The sequence below is a fragment of the Poecilia latipinna genome, unplaced genomic scaffold, assembly GCF_001443285.1.
Source record: "Poecilia latipinna isolate Pla-1442-1.1 unplaced genomic scaffold, P_latipinna-1.0 Scaffold1884, whole genome shotgun sequence".
Taxonomy (NCBI): Eukaryota; Metazoa; Chordata; class Actinopteri; order Cyprinodontiformes; family Poeciliidae; genus Poecilia; species Poecilia latipinna.
In genome coordinates, this window is record NW_015114500.1 from 81236 (window position 1) to 104507 (window position 23272).

At 43.4% G+C, this 23272-nt stretch overlaps 1 protein-coding gene across 4 annotated transcripts; it reads left to right on the forward strand.

The window, feature by feature from the left end:
* The first annotated feature begins 1663 nt into the window (after window positions 1-1663).
* On the forward strand, window positions 1664-20103 carry kidins220b (kinase D-interacting substrate 220b). Of its 4 annotated transcripts, XM_015015112.1 has the most exons (30): window positions 1664-1828; window positions 3271-3426; window positions 3750-3848; window positions 3973-4071; window positions 4153-4251; window positions 4328-4426; window positions 4508-4606; window positions 5440-5637; window positions 5714-5812; window positions 6119-6217; window positions 6294-6392; window positions 7019-7196; window positions 7277-7441; window positions 8533-8712; window positions 8783-8948; window positions 9666-9817; window positions 10219-10508; window positions 11006-11146; window positions 11233-11470; window positions 12143-12234; window positions 12318-12462; window positions 13474-13636; window positions 13719-13897; window positions 14060-14295; window positions 14489-14611; window positions 15004-15033; window positions 16510-16647; window positions 16728-16826; window positions 16906-17136; window positions 17210-20103. In XM_015015112.1, exons 2-30 carry the CDS (start codon window positions 3295-3297, stop codon window positions 18362-18364), a joined length of 5223 nt encoding a protein of 1740 aa, XP_014870598.1. In that variant the 5' UTR covers window positions 1664-1828; window positions 3271-3294; the 3' UTR covers window positions 18365-20103. The 4 variants fall into 4 exon arrangements, with proteins under 4 accessions (XP_014870598.1, XP_014870599.1, XP_014870600.1 ...); XM_015015113.1 differs by lacking the exon at window positions 15004-15033; XM_015015114.1 differs by lacking the exon at window positions 14489-14611 and having other exon boundaries at window positions 1665-1828.
* Window positions 20104-23272: the final 3169 nt, after the last annotated feature.

Sequence of the window (23272 nt, forward strand, 5' to 3'; positions counted from 1 at the left end):
TTATCTCTCATTAAATGTTCTTGAGTTGAGTTGGTTATAGCTGTTAGTTTGGCTTTCAAGGACACAAATTAGCTCGTTTTCTAACTTCAAACGTTCAAGACAACTGGAGCACAGCAGGAAGACATTTATATAAAGTTGCTGTAAATGTTCTCTTCCATCAAACTTCTGGTTTTAGTTTATCTAAACAATTTAATCTCATTTTCTGTCCAAACTATTCTGAGTATTAACAGTCAGCAGTTCTGCCAATCAGTAAAAATCAATGTTTTCTTTGCCTCTTTTCTTCTAAAACACAGAAAAATCTGAATCTTTCTCTGAATCTTTCTGTTTTTGTATTTGATCTACAATTGTATTCCTAGTTTTAGGTTTCTGCCATGACACCTGGTTGAAAAGATGTGACTGCTAATGAACATGTTTATGTAAAACAGTGATTAAAAACCAGCCACCTAACTTTGTAGTTTTGACATGTTTGTTTTGACTGTTTATTTTATTTGGTTTATTTTGTAAATTATGTGAATAAATGTTGGATTTTTTTTACAGTTAATGTGTCGAAGGTTCCAGTTATTTTTATTATTGCACAGCACATTAATGAGGGATCATATAAAGTCATATAAATGCATAGCCCCTTAATGTCTTACAACAAAAAACATTAACATATTGTCACTTTGTATGATGACATTAAATTGAACAGGAGATTCAGATGAATTTACAAATAAATCATTGATAGAAGAAGGTAGACAGGTGAGAGTATTAGGCTAGAGGGGAATGACTCAGATGGCACAGTCTAGATTATCTGTATATCCATGGCCTAATACCAACACTGTACTTGTACTTTCATGAAATAACACTTCTGCACTTTAACCCTGAGTAAACTGATACTGAGCAGAGATCCTGCTAATGCTCTGAACTGATAAAAATAAGTAGATTTACTGCACAGATGATAATCTGCATTCATAACAGATTCAAAGAAGAAAACATTGACACCAAAAATAGCCAGACATTATGCAGTTGCATGCAAATATATTGACACAACTTGATGTTGATCAACATTACAACCACAAACCTCAATGTACTTTATATGGACTTTATGTGATGGACCAAGGCAAAGCAGTGCATAACTTTGGTTTTGGATCATTTTGACCACCTTTCACGTTACAGCTAAAAGTATTTTGGGGGAAGTCCCCATCAGCTGGAGATGTTGTAAATAAATAGGTTTCAGAATGCAGAGAAGCTGTTATGGGTTCAGAGTCCCTCTAATAAAGACTGCTCTGGAACATTTATGACAATGATTGTCTATTTTTATCCATTATGGCCTTATGTTATAAACACATTTATAACTGTTTACAGAAATAATTAAACTTGTATAAAGGAGAAAAGGAGACTCTGACACCATGTTATTTAAAATATTTATAAACATGTATATCTTAATTTTTACCAAGCAGTTGAATATAAACCTGACAGGCTTTTCAAAAACATGTTTTTTAGTATAATACTAACGTTGAAAGTGGACATTTTGAGAAATAATTAAATCAGGATGATCAAGTTGGCGGGTATTAATAGCATATATGTAGGAAACAACTGTTACTGGGGCTTTTACTTTGACAGGATAAAGCGGAAATAAAGTCCTCGTTTTTGGCGCATGACGCATTGGAGGGTTATGATTGGCTCGTACTGTTGTTTCGGTTGTTATTCTAATCAAGATGGCTGCTGTTGTCGGGGATGGAGAATAACCGCAGACTGTTATCCGAAAACAGGCCGAAGAAACGCACCTAAAACCCGAACCCCGAACCGGAACCGGGCTATTCAGGCTGAAAGCTGTTCTTTTCTAAAGGTAAATCTCCTCCTCTCCGCTCTTCTCACCGTCAGCATCCTTTTCCGTTCTATTAATTATTGATCCGCACTTGTCGCGGAGGAATCTGTCGGAATGAATCAGATCCTCGCCGATGTTCTGGTATGTTCCACTATAATGGAGGTTTTAGCTATGAATTGTGTCGTTTTTAGTTTGTTTTGAGGTGATTTTCTGTGCGTTTCGGCGCCGCAGGCCGTAAATCAGTGAATGTGTCCGACAGTGTGAAGGTTACAGCAGCCATATAACGCCGATATAACACCGGGGGCGTGGCCTGTTATCATACAGCTGCGATGGGAGCTGTGTAATTATCACTATAAAGTATATTACTGTTTTTATTAAAAGCAACTGATGATTTTTATTATTATGAGCATCATAATTCGATAAAAACAGTAGTGTAAAAATTAAGATAACATGTGTATTTATTATATTACACATATTATATATGTGTATTAATTGTATTTCTATACAAAAGCAGTAACAACACATTAGATTTAGTTATGTGATTAAATAATGGAAAACATATAAAATGAATGAGAGAATAAAACTTAGGATTTAATTAATTGTTTTTAAACTTACAATGTTTAAAACACTTTAAGTTAAATTTAGATTTCCCCTTTTAACTGCATTGTTGACATAAATACCTGTAATAATTATTCAAGAAATAATGAAATGTTGGAATTTATACAGAAAAAGTGAGTAATGCTGCTAATATGGAGTGAATAACATGTTTTCTGGATTGTTTAGTGACTGGATTTAAAGGTAACAGGAACAGAAATCCTAAATCTCAGAACGGTTTTCATGTAGGAATCGTTTCGTCAGCTTCAGTCTAATTGCTCGGTTTGTTAAATCCCTGTTAGAGAAGAAAACCACGTTTTTATTCTGCATTCTGCTCATTATCCTGCTGCTATTAAAGGCCCGACTCTCTGATTACACGTTAAAAATGAGCAGAAGCGGTTTCTGTGGTTTTCGGATGGAGAAATCGTCCCCAGACTGCAGCGTTTAGGGATTTTTATGGCGTCAGGCTGAACATTAAGGATCCACACCCAGTTTTCAGGTCTGAACTCCCAGATTCAGCTCGTAGCTAACGCCCTGTTTGCTCATTTGCATTAACATTCACTCACTCACTGGGCTCCCTCTTTGTATGGGAGATGTGTAGGCTGTTGTCATGGCGACAGCTCCACATTTTACTGTCTGGCTGTGATGGAAAATGAGATCCAGCCCCCATTGAAGTGTTTATCGGCGGGGAGCGGAGGCAGCGGGCTGATCTGGGGTCAGCTCAGGTCTTCATATCAGCTGCAGCAGCAGCTCAGCGGTTCAAACCATTCCTGACGCAGCAGGAAGCTCTGGAGTCGCTCATCTTTTATTTTTATTTTGAAAACCTGTGAACTTCTGGAGGTGTTTGAAACTTCTCTGTCTTCCTGCAGAGGGCGCAGTGAGGAACCGCAGACATGGACACCACCACGTCCATCAAGATGACCACTCTGGCCATCCAGAACCTGTTCAGCTACGTGGAGGAGGAGAACCTGGCCGCCATGAAGGCTCACCTGGACCGCTTCAAGGAGGTGGATGGCCGCAGTGACGTACGTACCGCACCGTACCGCAACACACCACAACACACCGCATTATTTTATCAAATTATTTATTAATTGCTTATGTATTGACTAATGAATTAATCTATATAAATGTACTAATCAAAATATTTATTGAAGTACTGGTTTATTTATTTAACGTATCTGTTGAACAAGAAAGTAATTTATGAAATTTTAGAAATTATGCATGTTTCGTTTTGTTGACATGTTTTGGTTTATTCTGTGTTTCGGTTTGTTTACATGTTTTTACTTACGTTTGTGTTTGTTGACGTCTTTTGTTTTGTTTACATGTTTATTTGTTTGTGTGTTTGCAGAACGGCCAGACGCCGCTGATGCTGGCGGCGGAGCAGGGCAGCCTGGAGATCGTCCAGGAGCTCATCAGGAGGGGAGCCAACGTCAACCTGGACGACGTGGTGAGCAAACCCAACGCCCCTCACCCCCTCTGTGTTTTTATTCTGTCTTGTGTGGTTGCTAGGACACCAGCGGGTCAATTATCTGCTGTTTCCATGGTAACATGGCCTTCCTGCGTGTTTCCAGGACTGCTGGTCGGCTCTGATCTCTGCAGCCAAAGAGGGTCACCTGGAGGTGGTGAAGGAGCTGCTGGAGAGCAGCGCCTACATCGAGCACAGAGACATGGTGGGAGCAATGCCTCATGGGATATGTAGTTGGAGCAGATGTGCTGTGGATGTGTGTCTAAGATGAGGCTGTGTGATTTAGGGCGGCTGGACGGCGCTGATGTGGGCGGCTTATAAAGGTCGAGTGGAGGTGACCCGGCTGCTGCTGGAGCAGGGAGCCAATCCCAACACCACGGGACAGGTGAGACCCCCACTTGTTGCTGACCCGCCGCAGAGCGTCATCCCCTCATGCTCTCGTCTTCCTCCTGTCTGAGCAGTACAGCGTGTATCCCATCATCTGGGCAGCGGGACGGGGACACGCCGACATCGTCAAGCTGCTGCTGGAGCACGGAGCTAAAGTCAACTGTTCAGACAAGGTGACGCTCAGTCAGAGGCAGAATGAATCATGACCGGCAGCCATGTTGTCTCTGAACGTCCCTGTGTGTCTCTGTGGACAGTACGGCACCACCTCCCTGATCTGGGCCTCCAGGAAGGGACACTACGACTGCGTGATGCACCTGCTGGAGAAAGGAGCCGACGTCGACCAGGAGGGGGCGGTATGTCTGCACCCAGCCACCGTACATGAGACTAAACAGATTTAACGCATTTCTGCTGAACAACTGAAAGCCAAACAGGGCTGTTTGAAGAACAACACACTCAGAGCAGTAACTAGGCCAGAACTGTTTCAATAATATAACCATTTTGTAATCAAGATGAAAAATCTTATTTATTTGTAAATTTGATCTACCAAGAACTCCTGAAGAGAGTTTTACCTTCAGCTAGTTCAGATTCTGTGAAATAATTCCATGAGCATCTTTTTCTGTTGATCCAAAATGTAATCATCAGGTCAGGACATGATGTACATGCAGATTCATCCTGTGCTGCATGACCCAGTGTTCACTAAATAAATGCTGTTAATGCATAATAGGCAATTAAATGTTTAGTTTATTGTTTAAAAAGTGAATTAAATTATTTGTTTATTTGCATTTTTATGTATTTTAACATTGGTTATAAACTTAAGTGGTTAAATGAAAAATCTGCAGAATGTGCTAATATTTTTATCCGATTAATCGTTAGAATAATCAAATAATCATCAGAATAATTGATTAATCATGAGAATAATCGATCAAAAATAACAGATTAATAATAAAAATAATCATTTAACAGTCAGAATAATAGAATAACTATCAGGATAATTGATTAATAGTTAATAATTGATTAGTTATCAAAAATAATTGATTGATCATCAGAATAATTGATTAGTCTATTTTTATTTGTCATATTTTAGGTGAAACGGTTCAGAAATTGTGCCTCCTGGTCTCATTTAGCTCAGATATTTCTGCTGCTGAAGCAGCGCTGCGATTGAAACACCAGACTCTGGTCTCCTCAGAACTCCATGACGGCGCTGATCGTGGCGGTGAAGGGCGGCTACACGGAGGTGGTGAAGGAGCTGCTGAAGAGGAACCCCAACGTCAACATGACCGACAAGGACGGCAACACGGCGCTGATGATCGCCGCCAAGGAGGGCCACACCGAGATCGTCCAGGACCTGCTGGACGCCGGGACGTATGTCAACATTCCCGACCGGGTGAGGCGCCCGACTGGTTCCGGTTCCGATTCCGGTTCTGCTCCACTGGGAGGCTAACGGCACAGTGTGTTTGCAGAGTGGGGACACGGTTCTGATTGGGGCGGTGAGGGGCGGCCATGTGGAGATCGTCAGAGCGCTGCTGCACAAATACGCCGACATCGACATCAGAGGACAGGTGAGAGCCGACCGGAAGGTCAAAGGTCATAAACTACTGGAGCATCACTGGAAACTTTAATGTATTTTATTAGGTTTTGTGTAACTGACAGCTTTCTCCTGGACCTGTGTGTTTTGCTCTTTAACACAAAAAGCTTAAAAACAGATTCAGGTTCTTGTAGAAAAGTTTGCATTGTGTCCATGTTCAGAATGTCAGAGGACCACAGAGATCAGCTTCTCTGATATTTGTTGGGTCTGTTCTCGGAAAACAAACCATTGCTAGCAGATTTCCTCCCTCATGTTTTTGTCGGTCCTTTTGCGTCTCCAGGAGAACAAGACGGCTCTGTACTGGGCCGTGGAGAAGGGAAACGCCATCATGGTCCGGGACATCCTGCAGTGCAACCCCGACACCGAGACGTGCACCAAGGTGAATCCACTGGATCCCAGAGAGGATCACACACCGGGCAGATCACATCAATGACGAGTGTGCGTTTTCCTGTCAGGACGGAGAAACGCCGCTGATCAAAGCCACTAAGATGAGGAACATCGACATCGTGGAGCTGCTGCTGGACAAAGGAGCCAAAGTGTCGGCTGTGGACAAGGTGGGAGACTCAGAGTCACAGAACCTCCAAACCCGAACTGTGTTTCCATTAACAGCAGAATTACTCAAACTGAAACTATAAAATAAATTAACTTAATGAAAACACGCCAGTTAAAAACAAAAACTCTGGGAGAAAAGCTGGGATGAGGCAGCTTTTCAGACGTAACAGATGTATTTCGCAAAACTGCCTGTTCGAACATCCAGATGTTACTACTGCCGAAAACCACAAAGAAGACGACAGGAAGTGGTCTTCTTTGTTGTTCATACAAAGTTGTCATTCTGTGTTGAATTCACAGCTCTAATGTAAAATGGCCGACTACAATTTCCCCAAAACACTGCATATGTAGCCGCTCCCAAGTAGGCGGGGCTTGTCGCTCCAACACCTGAAGAAGACGCCAACATCTCCTCATTTAACTGTTTACATCCGTCTCTGCCATGATTGTTAGTGATTTTTCATGTGAACAACCTTATTCATTCGATTTTAATTTCATTTCTTATTAAAAAGAAACACCACAATTGTGAGATTGTTTTTTTACACTAGCAGACAAAGATTTGGGCTCATTTGTCATGGAAACTCAGGTACAGACACGTCAATGACTTCCTCATTGCTTCTGTCCGTTTTCCCAGAAAGGAGACACTCCGCTCCACGTCGCCATCCGCGGCCGGAGCCGCCGCCTCGCCGAGCTGCTGCTCCGCAACCCCAAAGATGGCCGCCTGCTGTACCGGCCCAACAAGGCCGGGGAGACGCCATACAACATCGACTGCAGCCACCAGAAGAGCATCCTCACCCAGATCTTTGGCGCTCGTACGTTTTCCTCCTCCCTGACGATCATGTGACCCGTTTCTAACGGTAACCTGACCTCTCATGTGCCCCGCCCCCCACAGGTCACCTGTCGCCCACGGAGACGGACGGCGACATGCTGGGCTACGACCTGTACAGCTCGGCTCTGGCCGACATCCTGAGCGAACCCACCATGCAGCCGCCCATCTGCGTGGGTCTGTACGCCCAGTGGGGCTCCGGCAAGTCCTTCCTGCTCAAGAAACTGGAGGGTCAGCACACACACACACACACACACACACACACACACACACACACACACACACACACACACACACACACACACACACACACACATGTTTGTGTTGCTATCTTTGTGGGGACTTTCCATTGACTTCCATTCATTTCTACAGCCTAAACCTGACCTTTACCCTTTTCCTAACCCTAACCAAACCTTAGCCCTAACTCTGACCCCTGACCCAAAAACAGGGTTTCCCCTTGTGGGGACCAGGCTCTTGTTGGTCCCCACAACGTAGTATATGTCAGGAAAATCGTCCCCACAAGGTATTACAAACAAACGCACACACACACAAAATACCTCATTTTATCACAATATTCTGTGGTTGTACTGTGATAATGATAAAAATGATGGTAAATAACTACATTTATAGCTAATAGTTGTAACTTCAGCTTTCATGTCACCATTTAAGTTTCTTACTTAAGAAGTCTGATTTATATCACCAAACTGCAAACAGTAACTGAAGTTAATCACACTTGTTTCAGATTTACTGATGTTTATTAGGCTCTTGTGGGGCAAAATGCTCAGAAAATAACATTCCAATAATGTTGGTTTTGTTTTTTATTTTACATCATTAAATTACATTCATCAAGACAGCAATTAATTACAATTCTTATGATAAGAAATGTGTTGTTGGTTTGGTGAGTTTTATTTCTGTATAAAAGCCTTGAAAGTGTTTGATATTCAAACTTCACAATTTGTTGAATAAATGATAACGTTTGATTAAAAGCTTTCTCAGAACAGGGAGATGTGCAGTTAGAGATGTCAAAACATAACGTCTTGTTATGTTTTAGCTTTTCTCCTCTGTGCTCTAGAATGTAAAATTTTACCATAAACCATTATTAATAACAGTAATAAATTAAGTAGTAAAACAGCGAATTGAAAATATTGTCTTCTTTCAAAGTGTGGAGCTGAAAAAGTTTGAAAAATGACCTTGAAAAGTTCTTGAATTTTTCTGTGAAGTGTGTTTGAACCCTGGCTTCATAGCTACGAGTTAACGCCGCTCCTCCTCCTCCTCCTCCTCCTCCTGCTCATCCTCCTGCTCTTCCTCCTCCTCGTCCTCAGATGAGATGAAGACATTTGCCGGTCAGCAGATCGAGCCGCTCTTCCAGTTCTCCTGGCTCGTCGTCTTCCTGTCTCTGCTGTTCTGCGGCTCCGTCGCCGTCGTCCTCGGCTTCACCGTTGACCTCAAGCTGGCCATGGCCGTCTCCCTCAGCCTGCTGGCGCTGCTCTACCTCTTCTTCGGTGCGTCAGAGTTTATTCTCTTCCTCCTCCTGTAAGGAACTGCTGATGGAGCCGTCTGTCTGCTCCACAGTGGTAGTGTACTTCGGCGGGCGGCGCGAGGGCGACAACTGGACGTGGGCGTGGCTGCTGAGCACGCGCCTGGCCCGCCACATCGGCTACCTGGAGCTGCTGCTGAGGCTGATGTTCGTCAACCCGCCGGAGCTGCCAGAGCAGAGCACCAGAGCCCTGCCTGTCAGGTAACGCACGCCGCTCCACCCTGGTGGGAATGCATCATAACTATGGTAGAAACAACAGAGATCTGCACCCTACCAGCTAACCGCATTGATGCTTGTTGATGACGTAACCGGCCGGCATCAAAACAGAGCAACCGGGAAGCAGCGTGGCAAAGAGCAGAAAGGAAGAGCTTTTTAAAAAGGCAGGTGTAAAACCATCAGTTATCTGGACCTGGATCAGGATTTTAGCTCAACGCTCAGGAGGAACGCGGCAGATGTCACAGTCGGACAGTTTCTATCTGTAACCCTCCTGATGTAAAACCAGGAGCAGAGAAATGTAATCTGCAAATGTGGAAGAGAGGAAATACAAGCATTTTGTTTTACCACCTTTATTGTGGGACTTTTGGCAAAAGTCTACAAACATTAAATACAAATAACATCCACAAAAACTAGTTTTAGACGAGTTTGACACAAAAAAATCAGGAATGCACTGATATGAAAATTTGGGCCGATATAAGTATCAAATATTAATACTGTTTTGGCCGATAACCGATATTTACTGATATTATATATATCTTTCAAATGTTCTGACACCTTTGGAAAAAAAAAACCGACCAGAAACAGATGGCAACAAGATGGAAATAATATTAGTTATTAATATCAGCCCAGTTGTATTTATCGCCATGGAAACACAGGAGAGCCGAGCGCTGATGATACTCTGACCTCTGACTTCCTCTGCAGGTTCCTGTTCACGGACTACAACCGTCTGTCCAGCGTGGGAGGAGAGACGTCCATGGCGGAGATGATCGCAACGCTGTCGGACGCCTGCGAGAGAGAGTTTGGTTTCCTAGCAACACGACTCTTCAGGGTGTTTAAGACGGAGGAGACACAAGGTGAGACGCTCTTTGTGATTAGGGATGGAAACTGATAAGAATCTATCGATACCGATTCCATTATCGATTCTATTGCGTTTAGAAACTCTTATTCAAAATATGCACCATGTTGTATTCTGTTCAAACTAATTAAGACAATAAAGTTTAAGTACATTAAAAGACAAAGAAAGATGAAACTATAACTGAAAAATTAAATTAAAAATGTCTTTTAAATGAATTAAATATTATTTTATTGCTGTCAGTATTCCAACCAGCCAGCAGAGGGCAGTAAAGATGCTTCAAATCCTTTTCAAGGAGCTTTGATCAGTTTTAGATCAATATTTCTATATTTACCTGTAATATTTGTTTCACATTGTGTGGATAGTTTTACAGTGGAGCTCTTCCTCTCTGCTCTCCTGCAGGTAAAAAGAAGTGGAAGAAGACGTGCTGCGTGCCGTCCTTCATCCTCTTCGTCTTCGTCCTGGCCTGCCTGATCACCGGCATGGCGCTGCTGGCCGTCTTCAGGGTGGACGGCGAGAACCAGACGGTGAACGCCGTGCTGATCGCCATCGGCAGCGTGGTCGGCCTCGCCCTGCTGCTCAACTGCAAGACGTGGTGGCAGGTCACCGACTCGGTGCTGAACTCGCAGAGGAAGAGGCTCCACGGCGCCGCCAACAGGATGCACAAGCTGAAGAGCGAAGGCTTCATGAAGGTCAGACGGGAGTCCAGCTTTAAGCCTGCAGAGAACTTTTTATTACATTTTATTTCCTGACAGGATCTTCTCTTACATATTTTTATTATTTAATTTTAGCTTTTTTACTTATTTATCATTTATGCATTCATTTTATCATTATTATTGTTAATTTTTTACCTTTTTATTATTATTACTTTTGTTTTTTTATCATTTTCTTTTTCCTGGCAGGAGCTTCTGTTTTATGTATTTATTTTATAGCAGTACTTCTTTATTTTTTTATTTTAATGTTTTTATCTCATTTTCTCTGACAGCAACTTCTTTTTTGTTGTTTTTATTATATTATATACCTTAATTTTTTATATTTATTTATTTATTTTAACATTTTCATTTTATTAATTAATTCATTTTTCAGTTAATTTATTTCATTCTTATTTTCACAGGCATTTATTAGCAGCCGCTCCAGCATGTCTGAAGGATGTTTTAACCCTACGGGCTTCGCTGGTTTTCTCCTACAGGTGTTGAAGAACGAGGTGGAGCTGATGGCGAGGATGGCGAAGACCATCGACAGCTTCACGCAGCACCAGACCCGGCTGGTGGTCGTCATCGATGGTCTGGACTCCTGTGAGCAGGATAAAGTCCTGCAGATGCTCGACACGGTGAGAAGATGCTGCGTGAACTACTCCTGAGGAACTCCTAGTTAAATTCAGACAACACTGAGAAGCACGGCTTTCTTCTCCTGCAGGTCCGGGTTTTATTCTCCAAAGGTCCGTTCATCTCCATCTTCGCCAGCGACCCTCACATCATCATCAAAGCCATCAACCAGAACCTGAACAGCGTCCTGAGAGACTCCAACATCAACGGACACGACTACATGAGGAACATCGTCCACCTGCCCGTCTTCCTCAACAGCAGGGGGCTGTCCAGCGCCAGGAAGATCTGCACCGCCGCGCCTGCCAACGGGGACGCCGCCAACTCTGAAGGTAACCATGACAACGAGAAAGAAAGAAAGCATTTTTAAAATCTTTCAATTTCATGTATGTAAAATTAAGGCCTTAAATTGTCTTAGATGGCTTTTAAAAAAATAAGTTGGCCTATAAAAAAATCTTAAATTAATATGTTATACCAACATTTCATTAAAATTTTTAATTTGGGATCAATAAGGGATTTCTGAGCTAAATATGTTAATCACAGGTCTTAGATGTTGTCATGGCAGGTCCATTTAATCTCATATATTCTATGTATTTTTTTTTTATTGTGGGACTTTTGGCAAAACTCAAATTATTAAGAGACACAAAATTAGAATTCCTCTCAAACTTTTAAGTTTGAGAGTTTGAGTGACAGGAGACAGTGGAAGCTATTGCTAATTACCTGCATTATGCTTTTACTAGCTTGCTAGCTACCTGGTAAGCTAGATTTTTTGCGTTGATAATGATGAAGTGCAGATTTATCTCTAGTTGTTTGGACAAAGTTTGCACATTTCTGTGGTTATTTAGATATTAAATACCTTTCATAAAGGTCTTAAAACATCTTAGATTTGAATTAGGAAAAGGTTAATTGCATCTGTGTGTGTGTGTGTGTGTGTGTGTGTGTGTGTGTGTGTGTGTGTGTGTGTGTGTGTGTGTGTGTGTGTGTGTGTGTGTGTGTGTTTTCAGTGGGTTGGCATGAGGAGCTGGACAGGAAGTTGTCTCAGCACAGTTTGGGAGAGTTAACAAAGTTCGGCAGCAAGACGACGCTGAACCGCCGGGTGAGTCAGACTGGGAGGTAACTGAGACTTTGACTGGTCCTCCAGCTGCTTGAGGTCATGTGACTTGTGTTGCATCGCTGCAGGACACGTACCGGCGGCGCCAGGTGCAGCGCTCGGTGACGCGCCAGATGTCGTTCGACCTGACGAAGCTGATGGTGACAGAGGACTGGTTCAGCGACATCAGCCCGCAGACCATGAGGCGGCTGCTCAACATCGTCTCCGTCACAGGTAAGCCCCGCCCTCCTGGGCGGCCGCTCACACCTGGACACCAGGCATGGGCCAGTTAGCGGTTAGCTAAATTTAAACTAAAGCTTATGCTGCCATTAGCATTAGTGAAACTAATAACATCTTGTCTGCAGAGTGTTTTGGAGTCGTTGGATTTGTGAAGTTAACTAATTTTAAGTGAAAGGTAAAAATACCGAGTGCCAAATAAGTACTTTGTAAAAAGCATTCATATTTGTGATTAAAGCTGACTATAACTACAGAGATTAAAGTTAAATGTTAATTTGAAGTTCCAATTATATTTACCAATGTCCTTTTAGAACACTGGTGGGTCTGACAGCAACAGGTCAAAGGTCAAAGAGTGAAGATCAGCTCACAAATTAGCAAACATTTAAGAAGCAAATCGTTTACGAAACATTCAAAACATGCTAAAGAAATTCAAAATAATCGTATTTAGAGCTGCAATCATAATACAGCAAAACTGGGGCTGGGCAGTAAATCAGTAACATGTGATCAGTATCAATAGATAATAGATAGAATGTCCAATAATTTCACTGAACTCTGATACAGCATTCTGGGAGATGTAGGCAGAGGAGCCCCTCATGGCCGCTAAGCTCTGTTTGTGGAATCAACTAACTCACTCGCTCTTTGGTTACCTAGCAACAACTAACTCACTCGCTCTTTGGATACCTAGCAACAACTAACTCTCTCACTCTGTTGTTGCCTAGCAACAGCCAGTGGAGTAACTTGCACAGCAGCAGTTTCAGGTTTTGCCACCGTGCCTCATAAATAACGGGTTGAGTGAGAACGGTGGATAAAACAGGAAATGACACGTCACCAGTTTGGCTCGATTTCAGATATTTAAAAATAAAAGCTAATCAATACTTATCAATATCGACAGATATGAAATGCTGATATTATGAAAGGTTTTCAGCCATATTCTCCAGCCGTAATATTTTGACCTCAGGTTATCATACGGTCATCATGTCACGTCTGACTCCGCCCCTTCCTGTGCAGGTCGCCTCCTGAGAGCCAATCAGATCAGCTTCAACTGGGACCGGCTGGCGTCCTGGATCAACCTGACAGAGCAGTGGCCCTACAGGACGTCCTGGCTCATCCTCTACCTGGAGGAGACCGACGGCGTCCCTGACCAGGTCGCGCTCAAGAGCATCTATGAAAGGTCAGAGGGCACGTTCACCTCCCGCCGCTGCCGCCGCCGGCCCGACCCTCCGTCTGAGCCGCTGCTGTCCTCCGCTCCTCAGGGTGTCCAAGAACATCCCCACCACCAAGGACGTGGAGCCGCTGCTGGAGATCGACGGCGACGTCCGCAGCTTCGAGGTCTTCCTGTCGTCACGGACACCGGTCCTGACCGCCAGGGACGTCCGCACCTTCCTGCCCTGCACCGTCAACCTGGACCCCAAGCTGAGGGAGATCATCGCAGGTCAGAGCTCCAGAACCAGGCCTGGGCCAGACGCTCCACTTTGATCCAGATGCTCCAGTTTTTTTTTTATCCAGATGTTTTCTCCTCATTTTTTCATCTTTTCTCTGTTTGGATCCGGTTCTGTTTGATGTTTCAGCCCAGATGTTTTCCGTCTCGTTCCAGATGTGCGTGCGGCGCGGGAGCAGATGAACCTGGGTGGGGTCACGTACCCCGCCATGCCGCTGCAGGAGGCCCAGCCCCGCCCCACCTCCGTCTACAGCCAGGTGTCGTCCGCCTGCTCACCCTCTGCCTCCTTCAGCGGCCCCTTCAACCCGCCAGCAGGGGGCGTCATCTCCCCGCAGCCCCACAGCAGCTACTACAGTGGCCTGGCCGGCCCGCAGCACCCTTTCTACAACAGGGTGAGTCCGGGCCCCGCCCACCTGCCTGTGATGTCATCGTGTCATGTGACCTCCTTCTTTAGTTTCATTCATTTCTTTTCATCGTTTTGATTTAATTTCCATGTTTTGCAGTGAATCTCTGAGAGATTCAGAGTTTATTTTCTGTTGAACGCCTCCATCCATGACCCTTCTTTTGGTTTTCACCCCCGTTCAGCCATATTTCTCCCACCACCTCTACCAGCTGCCACGCCCGTTCGTGGCTCCCTTCCCTCCACATCTTCACCTGCGGCCGCCGCCCAAAGTCTCCTTCAGCTGGGACGCCGGCGCCGCTGCAGCCGTAAGTCATCCAGAAGAATCAGTAAAAGTCAGAGTTGACTCACCAAACTCACCTGTCCAGGTGTTCTGACGTCACAAGAGGACAGTCAGGTGAAATCAGCTGCAGTTCAGATGAAGATATCCAATGGTCAGCACCATAAGCACGGTGGTGGTGGCAGCATCATTGAAGCGATGATTCATAGTGATTTAAATTGATGTCAGATTCTGTTATCTCCAGGTTGACAGCACGTCTGCAGAGTCAGACCTCTGGGGTTTTAGTTTCTTCTTCTTCTTCTTCTGTTTTTCCTCCGTTTCCTCTCCTGTGGGTTGGTTTCTGTCAGAGCTGCTGATGTTTGTTATCAGTTTCATTTCCTGATGTGTCCATCCCTCGCCTGTCTGTCTGTCTGTCTGCAGTCTAAGAGTTCATCTTTTAAAAGGAAGCAGGTACTGAACCCTCCATGTTGGACGTCCCCCGCCCCGTCCCTCATATGTCCACAGAAGTCCTCTGCATTTTAAGATACGAGACGATTAGCGTCTGGCTAGCTAGCCATTAGCATCTGCTCATATTTCTGTAATTTGATCATTTCTGAACTGAAACCTCTACAGATTAACTGGATTCTGTGGACATAAAGAGTCGGTTTCCCAGCATGCACCTTGCCTGGACAACCTGTAGCTTCACTTGCCCTTTCATGTCCTCACCTGGAAACTGTCTCACCTGTTGGGGAAACGTACGGTTCACCCCCCACCCTGCACTTTGACCCTGACTGAGGGATTCTTTCAAATGCTGGAGGATTTCAGATTAAAGGTCAACAGATTCAGATTAAAACATCAAATGTTTATTATTAAGATAAAAAGTGAAACCAACAGTTTAAATGTCCTATAAATAAAATAAAAAATGTTTTTTTCCTTCATCTTCTTCTCAGGATTATTATTGTCAATATTAGTAATAAGTTCACTTAAGTCTAATTAAAATAAATATACAGAATTTAAAAGTTAGATGACTGTCATAATAATAATTATGTAATAATAATTATGGATAAATAATTATTTTTTTTATTTAGCCTTGATTTAGTTTAACTTCGCTCCCCATCTGTAGTTTCATTAAAAGAGAGAAAATTGTATTTGTCTTTTTTAATTATTGCATTATTTTTAATGTTCTTAAAATATTTTATAAATATGACAACTAAATAAGTATATTAATAAATATAATTTACTTTTATTAATATAGTAAAATATTACTGAACCAATAATAATGTTATTATTGTTACTATGACTAAATATTTAAATGTTATTCTTGTTTATCATTCAAAGAAAAGGAAATTGTATTTAATAGTCTGTTATTATTACATTTTCATTAACATTCTTACAGTAACTAATAAATTCTAATGTATAATGTATAGTTTTTGTTCTATTATTATGTAATATATTATCAACAGATGAATAACAATAATATTAATATACATTATTATTATTGTCTTATTTATAATATATTAATAATGCAGTGACTAAATATTAAATATTCTACTTTTCTTTTTAACTTTATATCCATATTATATATTAACTTCACTAAATTTTATAGAATTATTTTTTAATGATGATGATTATGATGATTACATTTAATAATCATCATCATAACATTTAGGTCGTTAGGTTCTGCTGTGTTACCACATAGTTAAAGTATGACTGATGATCGCCATGGTAACCAGATCTGTTTGCATGATCCTGATTAAACTGTTTGGTTTGAGCCTCTCAGTTTCCCCGTTTCCCAGATTTTAGCTGGAATCCATCTTCCTGATGTATTCCGTCTTCCTGGCAGCTAATTACTGACCCGTGTTTCCGTGATGACAGTAATAATAAATACTCAGATCACATGAAGTTCTGTTGGTCCGGTTTGTAACGGTTGGTTCTGTTCACCCCCAGGGCTCGGCTTCGGTCGTGTCGGGTGTTCCCGCGGTCCTCCTCAGCTCCATGACGACGGACGGAGTCTGTGAGCGCGTGCGGCAGACCGAGGGCATCGACCAGAGCATGGTGGCCCAGTACACCGCCACCATCAAGAAGGTCCGCATCCCGACCCGCTCTGACTGCGGCGGCGCCACCGGGCTGAGGCTAACGGCGTTGTGTTGATGTTCTGTCTGCAGGCCAACGTGAACGGCAGAGTTCTGTCCCAGTGCAACATTGATGAGCTGAAGAAGGAAATGAACATGAACTTTGGAGACTGGCAGCTCTTCAGAGCCACGGTTGGTGTCGGTCCATCCGGTGGCGGTTCAGAACTCAGAGCAGGTCCAGGTTTAATGGCTCTCCTTCGTTCTGCTGCAGATCCTGGAGATGCGTCATATCGAGAGTCAGGTGCTGCATGAGGAAACCGCCAGCGAGCAAGGCAGCGTAGTCGGTGTCCCCACGGAGGTCGGAAGGCGGGCCATGGCGCCGCCTCTCGCCGGAGCCGCCAACGCCGACGCGTCACCGATGTACAGCTTCAACCTGAGCTTTGAGGAGCTGAGCGGCGTGGGCCTGGATGAGGCACCGCGACCCGGAAACATGCCCTGGATGGTGAGTCCCCTCAGAACCACCCAACAGGACGGTGATGTCAGCTGCTAACTATTGTTCCACCAACCGTCCACAGGGTGGCGCTCACCGAACAGCCAGCATGACCAGCCTGAACTCGCAGGAGTCGTCCAACGACATCGGCAAGCTCACCGACAAGCAGCAGGCCGAGTATCGCAACGCCTACCAGGAGTACATCGCCCAGATGGCGCAGCTGGAGATGAGCGGAGTCGGGGAGAAGCCCGTCCAACCGCAGCCGGGGCAGTTCATGACATCATCAGCCGGGGACAAGAGCAAGGACAGCACCGAGCAAGATGGACGAAAGTCCTTCAACAAGAGAAGCAGCGCCAAACTGCCAGCTGACAACACCGACTTCGCCTCTAGTGGCGACGCTCTGGATCCGATCACCGAAGAGGATGAGAAGAGCGGATCCTCAAAGTCGCTGCTGACCCGCAAGCTGTCGGCCGAGAGAGGTGGGCTGTTCCAGGGCGCCGGCGACCTCAAGGTAAAGGCCGGTGGCGGCAGTCTGCGCTACCAGAAGCTGACCAGTGACGACGAGGAGTCCGAAGAGTCTGACAACCCCCTACTGCCGAAAGACGGCAAGAAGCCGGTCGATGCCAAGCTGCCCGGCGGGTCACTGGCGCTGAAGGGGAAGGATTACCTTTCAGACGCCATGTTGGATAAGAAGGATTCGTCTGACTCTGGCGTGCGCTCCAACGAAAGCTCGCCCAACCACTCGCTTCAGGACGAGGAGGCCGACCTGTCGCAGCTGGAGAGAGCCAACTTGATCGAGCTGGACGAGGAGAGTGCTGCCAGGAAGCGCGGCATTCCCAGCAGCCTCAGCGGCTTCCAGGACCCGGCCGTGACCCGGATGTCCATCTGCTCCGAAGACCAGTGCAGCCTGCTGGCCAGCAGCCCCGAGGAGAGCTGGACCTCCTCCAAGAGCTACAACCTCAACCGCACGCCCAGCAACGTCACCTTGAACAACAACACCAACGCCCAGCAGGGAGGCCGCCCACGCCCGCCCACTGAGGGCTCCACCTCCTCCAACCAGACCTCCACCGGGGACGTCATCATCCCACCAACCTCCACCACCACCAGGCCCGGCCCCAACAACGAGAACGTCCGAGTGGTCCACCTGAAGAGAGGCCTGAAACCCGGAGACCCTCCAGAGATCTGCACCGTGTCCTCTGACACCGTCACCTTCGGCGAGGAGCGCGAGAGCATCCTGTGACCGCATGATGAAGACGGAGGAGAGCCATCTTCTGTAGTTGCATGCTTTGTAGTGTCGTAAAGAATCTTCTGCATGTTGTTGTTGTGATGTTCTCGTCTGTAGGAACCAACTCCTGTCCTCAAGCGACGGTGTCCTCCGTGTTTTAGATGTCTCTTAAGCTACAGGTTGAACCAGGACAGGGGTCTTCAACGCCAGGGCACCATTAAGTAAAAAGTTATTTGCGCTAACCCTAAAGCAGTAATCCTAAGTATTAGTTCAGCAATCACTAGAGAGCTATGCCAGCACAGTATTTAATGAAAGCTAAAGCACAAGCTTCAACCATGTTGTCAATGACACATGTTCCAGCATATTATACACCTACCTGTACAGTTTTCCCTTACGCAGATGTCAAACTTTATTCAACTGAAAGTACAAAATAGCCAAGTATATCAACGCTTTAGGATTTATGGGGGAAATAACTTTATAGAAAGGCTAGGTATTCTCAAAGTCAGCAAAAAATGCTAAAGCGCTTAGCTAAACATTTGCTCCTCTGTTGACAGATTGGCGGAAGTGTGCCCTCACTTTAGTTTACATTTGGGAGCTGCAGCTCCACTTCAGCCGTGGTTTCACACAGGTCAGCTTGGAACTAGGCTGAGTACGACATCAAACATGTCATATTACTGTGCACTCAATACAAATTCTTTATATCACTTTTTATTTTAAACATAAGTTTGAAAACCAACATGGTAGGCTAATAATGTAATTGAATGCATAATTTTATGCCTCTGTAGCATCATGTATCAAGCTGATATCGCCGCTAACGGGTTAGCAGTTAGGTGCTAAGCTAGCGGGGCAACTAGCATGCTAGCGACAATACCCCAACACTGTAAAACGCTTATTTCACTCTTAGTTAATGCAGTAACAAATGTATGATAAACACTTTATTGTCGTCATCATCGTGTATAAGACGGAGACTTTACTATTTATGCACTTTATCGGTGAGGCTTGGTAAAGCACCAAACCGTCTGAAGGAAACCACAGCCACCTTGTGGTGTAACTCAGTACTACATTCCACTACTTTCACCGCCTTTTAATTATGTTAAACGACCAATAAAATCAATGGTCACACCTTTGTATGTGTCACATCATATTTTACCAGGTTGTTACATGTTGCCGTCCCTGTAGGACTGACGTTGGAAACTCCGACTTTAGACTAAGAACCGTTGATGTGACGTAGATCATGTTAGCTTAGCATGTTTGTGTTTCACTGAAATAGTTTCGTGCTGAAAGTTTTGCTGCTTGCTCTGAGTTTGGTCGGTCAGTGTTGATGTTGCTTTGCTGCTACCTGGACCAGGTGTCGCTGTTTCCTGCTAAAATAAATGGACTCGATGTTAAACTTGTGGATGTGTTGGTGAAGCTGTTCCATTTAGAGCTGCTTTTATTCTGAAAAACCTTAAATGTTAAAAAAGATAAAAGGGTCGTTTGGGCCAAGCAGGTATCATGCGGTTTCATCATGTTTGAATCAGTGGTGAAAAGAAACATTTTTAGATTCTTCTAAAAATCTAACTTTCTAGAAAAGAGTCTTAAAATTATGAACAAATTTAAAGTATACCTATCAAACTTCCTGAATAAGCTGTCCATTCAGAATAAAAGTCAGACTGATGAATAAACAAGCTGTTATTTAAATCTGTTAAGTAAAATGGTGTTGATGTTGTATGTGACCACTAAAAACACTCAATAAAACCTGGATGTTGAACGTTTATGCTGCTTCTGGTTGTTTTTCAGACAATTTTTATTTATTTACACGAAGAAAGGTCAAACTGCATGAAAACTGACGTCTGTAGTTTTGAGGTTGTGTGTCGTAATGGAGAACTTAAGCTAATAATAAATAATCTTAAATCTCATGAAAACAGTTAATCAGACGGCTGATTTTTCTACATCCACCCAGAAAACTCCAGTTTCTATGTTTGGAGCAGTTAAAACCTGTTGAGCTCCTGCAGCAGGTGTTGCCCTGTGCAGACTCACTCCTCTCGTCATGCTTTGCATGTTTGAGCCGTTGGACCAGAGAAGAGCTGCGGAGCTCTTCTCTGGTCCAACACATTTTTATAAAGTGGGAGTCGTAAAAGTCGTAAAAGAGAGAAAATGCACCGCATGACTGCAGCAGCTTGTCATGCTGCAGTCATGACAAGCTGACTGTCAGCTTGTCATGTTACGACTCCCACTTTATAAAAATGTGTGAAAACAAATGTTATGCAAACAAAGCTGCGGTGGAACGTTTTCATTTAGTTAAGGTTTACTTTGTGTGTGACTCTCCCTTTTTAATATTTTGTCTAATATTTTTATTGTTGAGCTGAAAATTAAATTAATGTCTTTAAAATTATTACTTTAATTAATGACAATTTACTTATGTATTTATGTTGCGTAATTTTTATGTTTTGTTAAACACTGCTAATCATTTACTGAAAAAACATAGAAATACTTTTATTTATTGTGATTTTAAAATATTAAATTAATTCAATCTTGTTTATTATTGTGTTAAAAATATAAACATGAAAAAGAAAAAGAACTTATTTGTTAGTTTATTTAAATTTTAGCGATATTTTGATGAATTAATTGTGCTTAAATCGTCTGGGATCTGATCTGAATTTAATCCGTGGTTTGTTTTTTAAAGTTAAATAAAGAAAGATAGAGGCAGATGATCTGATTCAATTTTTATCTGTAATCGTCTCAAAGTAACCGTTAGTGTCCAGCAGGTGGCGCCATAGACTGGCTAGCTCCCAAAAACAGTAGATAATCTAAATCAGGAAGAAAAATTTAACTTTTTTTTTTTTTTACTTTTAATATTTGTTGGTTATTTCTAACACAATAATGTTCCTTTTATGCTCTTTAGAGGCAGTTTGAGTTTCAGACATAAATGTAAGAAGCAGATTTAACCGTAAAGAAAGTTCTGGGTCGATGCTTTAATGAGCAAAATGTCGGATAAACGTCTGGAAATGGATCAGAGTTCAGATCAGAGTCACCAAACTGGGAGAAACTTCAGGGCTCTAAAAATAAAGTGAACTAAACCGGCGCTGGTTTGGTGCCACGGCCCAGATAGAGGTGACGTCTCACGGCGACCTGCGCCGATAAGAGCTTAAGGTACAGTGAAAATATGCAAATATCTGCGGGAGAAAGCAGATAAGAGCGCAACTGGAGCGCAGCTGACCTGGACTCCAACCTTCAACCCGGGAGGAAGCGCTGCAGCAATTTCCCCAAACAGAAACCAGACGCAGGTGAGAAAAACTGTTTGTCCCCTTAGAGATTTATTTAGTTTTTGCTCCTCAAAAATATAAAATAACCTGATGAAGGCATAAAGCAGCTTTTTAAAAATAAAATTATTTTATTTCTGAAGAAGCTGAAAAAAGCTCCAAACAAACCTGACGCTGTGTGAGAAAGTAATCACACCCTAGACCGCTATGGTTGTTCCTCTTACACTGAAAAAATCAGTAATTTAATGAAGTTTATGTAACTTAATCTATTCACATTTTCACCTTAACTTTCTAATAAATGAGTTTTTAGCATCACAGTGGACAAACTTTTCAGACACTTTGGAGGGATTTTCAGCATGAAGCTTAAAGGCCTGCTCAGTTAAAAAAAAAACGTGCTTTGACTAGACCTAATATTCCATCGTACTATGGCACCAATCAACAACAAATTTTGTTTCAAGACACTTTTCAAAAACAAAAACAAAAAAAGTCATTTCAACCACATGTTTTTCAGAAACAGAAAAAGTTAACAGTTGAAATAAACTGGAGAGTAGTAGGAGAAGAAAGGGAGAAGAAGTGGCAGCATAACTACAGAGACAGATCAGGTCAGCCATATTTCATGATGTTTCCTGTTTTACGGTCAAAACCAGCAGAGAAAACTTCCTGCAGATTTCCTCAAACTGAAGAGCAGCCGTTCCTGCCGCTTTTGGTTCCAGTTCATCATTTTTATAGCTTTATTTTTATCTAGGACAATGTCTGTTCTGCAGGTAAAAAGTTTCAGCATAATTTTTTTATCCCCTCTGACCTCGGTGCGAACCCGTCTCCCCGTTACCCAGAATGCCCTGGAGTTGGTCTCAATTATCCCGAGCAGAATCCCAGATTTATCAGGCTGGAGACGATCCAGCTGAGCCGCTGCTGCCTTTGATCCACTGCCAAACATCTGATCAGAGAGCAGCAGAGATGGAGAAGCAGCGGATCGCTTCAGTATTTCCTCTGATATGAGTCTGATTACTGTGAGAGCAGCTGAGCCTCTGCCCCCCCACCCGGACGGAAACGCCGCTCTGAACACTCAGGAACAAAACCTTTGGAGCTTTTTCTGACTCCAGAAAAAGAAGGAAGGAAAACATGTAAAGCCTGGTTTCACTGCTCTTGTAAGCGAATCAAAATGTGTTTCATGAAGCTTAGTTCAGTTCCTCCCAGAAGAAACGACACAGAGTCTAGCAGAGCTTAAGGAGAAAGTTCTGGATGAAAATCAGAACATTGTTTAAATTAAGGGACATAAAAGGTCCAAACCAAACCTGCTACTTTGCCTTCTGACTTTATTCTTGGTGCTCCTGTTCATTTCAGAGTCAAACCAAACCAGCTTTCCAAATAAACTTGAATGGTTTGGAAGAAATAATTAATGATTTCTCTTCTTTGGTCTCCAAAGGCAAAAAGCAAAGCAAAGCTCTGAAACCGATGGACGCTGCAGAGAGAAGGTGATGGGATCATGTTCCAAGACCTGGATGGAAATTCCATAAAGGCTTCATGAAAAAAGCTGACCAACAACCAAATGACCAACCAACCAACCGACCAACCAACCAACCAACCAACCAACCAACCAACCAACCAACCAACCAACAACCGACCAACCAACCAACCAACCACCGACACACCAACCAAACAACCAACAAACCAACAACCA

Excerpts from the sequence above, each read along its gene's own strand:
- kidins220b (XM_015015112.1), top strand. The coding sequence starts at position 3,295 with ATGGACACCACCACGTCCATCAAGATGACCACTCTGGCCATCCAGAAC. Across the intron at positions 4,252-4,327 it reads ATCCCAACACCACGGGACAG|TACAGCGTGTATCCCATCAT; the intron begins GTGAGACCCCCA and ends CTGTCTGAGCAG. Across the intron at positions 11,147-11,232 it reads TCCTGCAGATGCTCGACACG|GTCCGGGTTTTATTCTCCAA; the intron begins GTGAGAAGATGC and ends CTTCTCCTGCAG.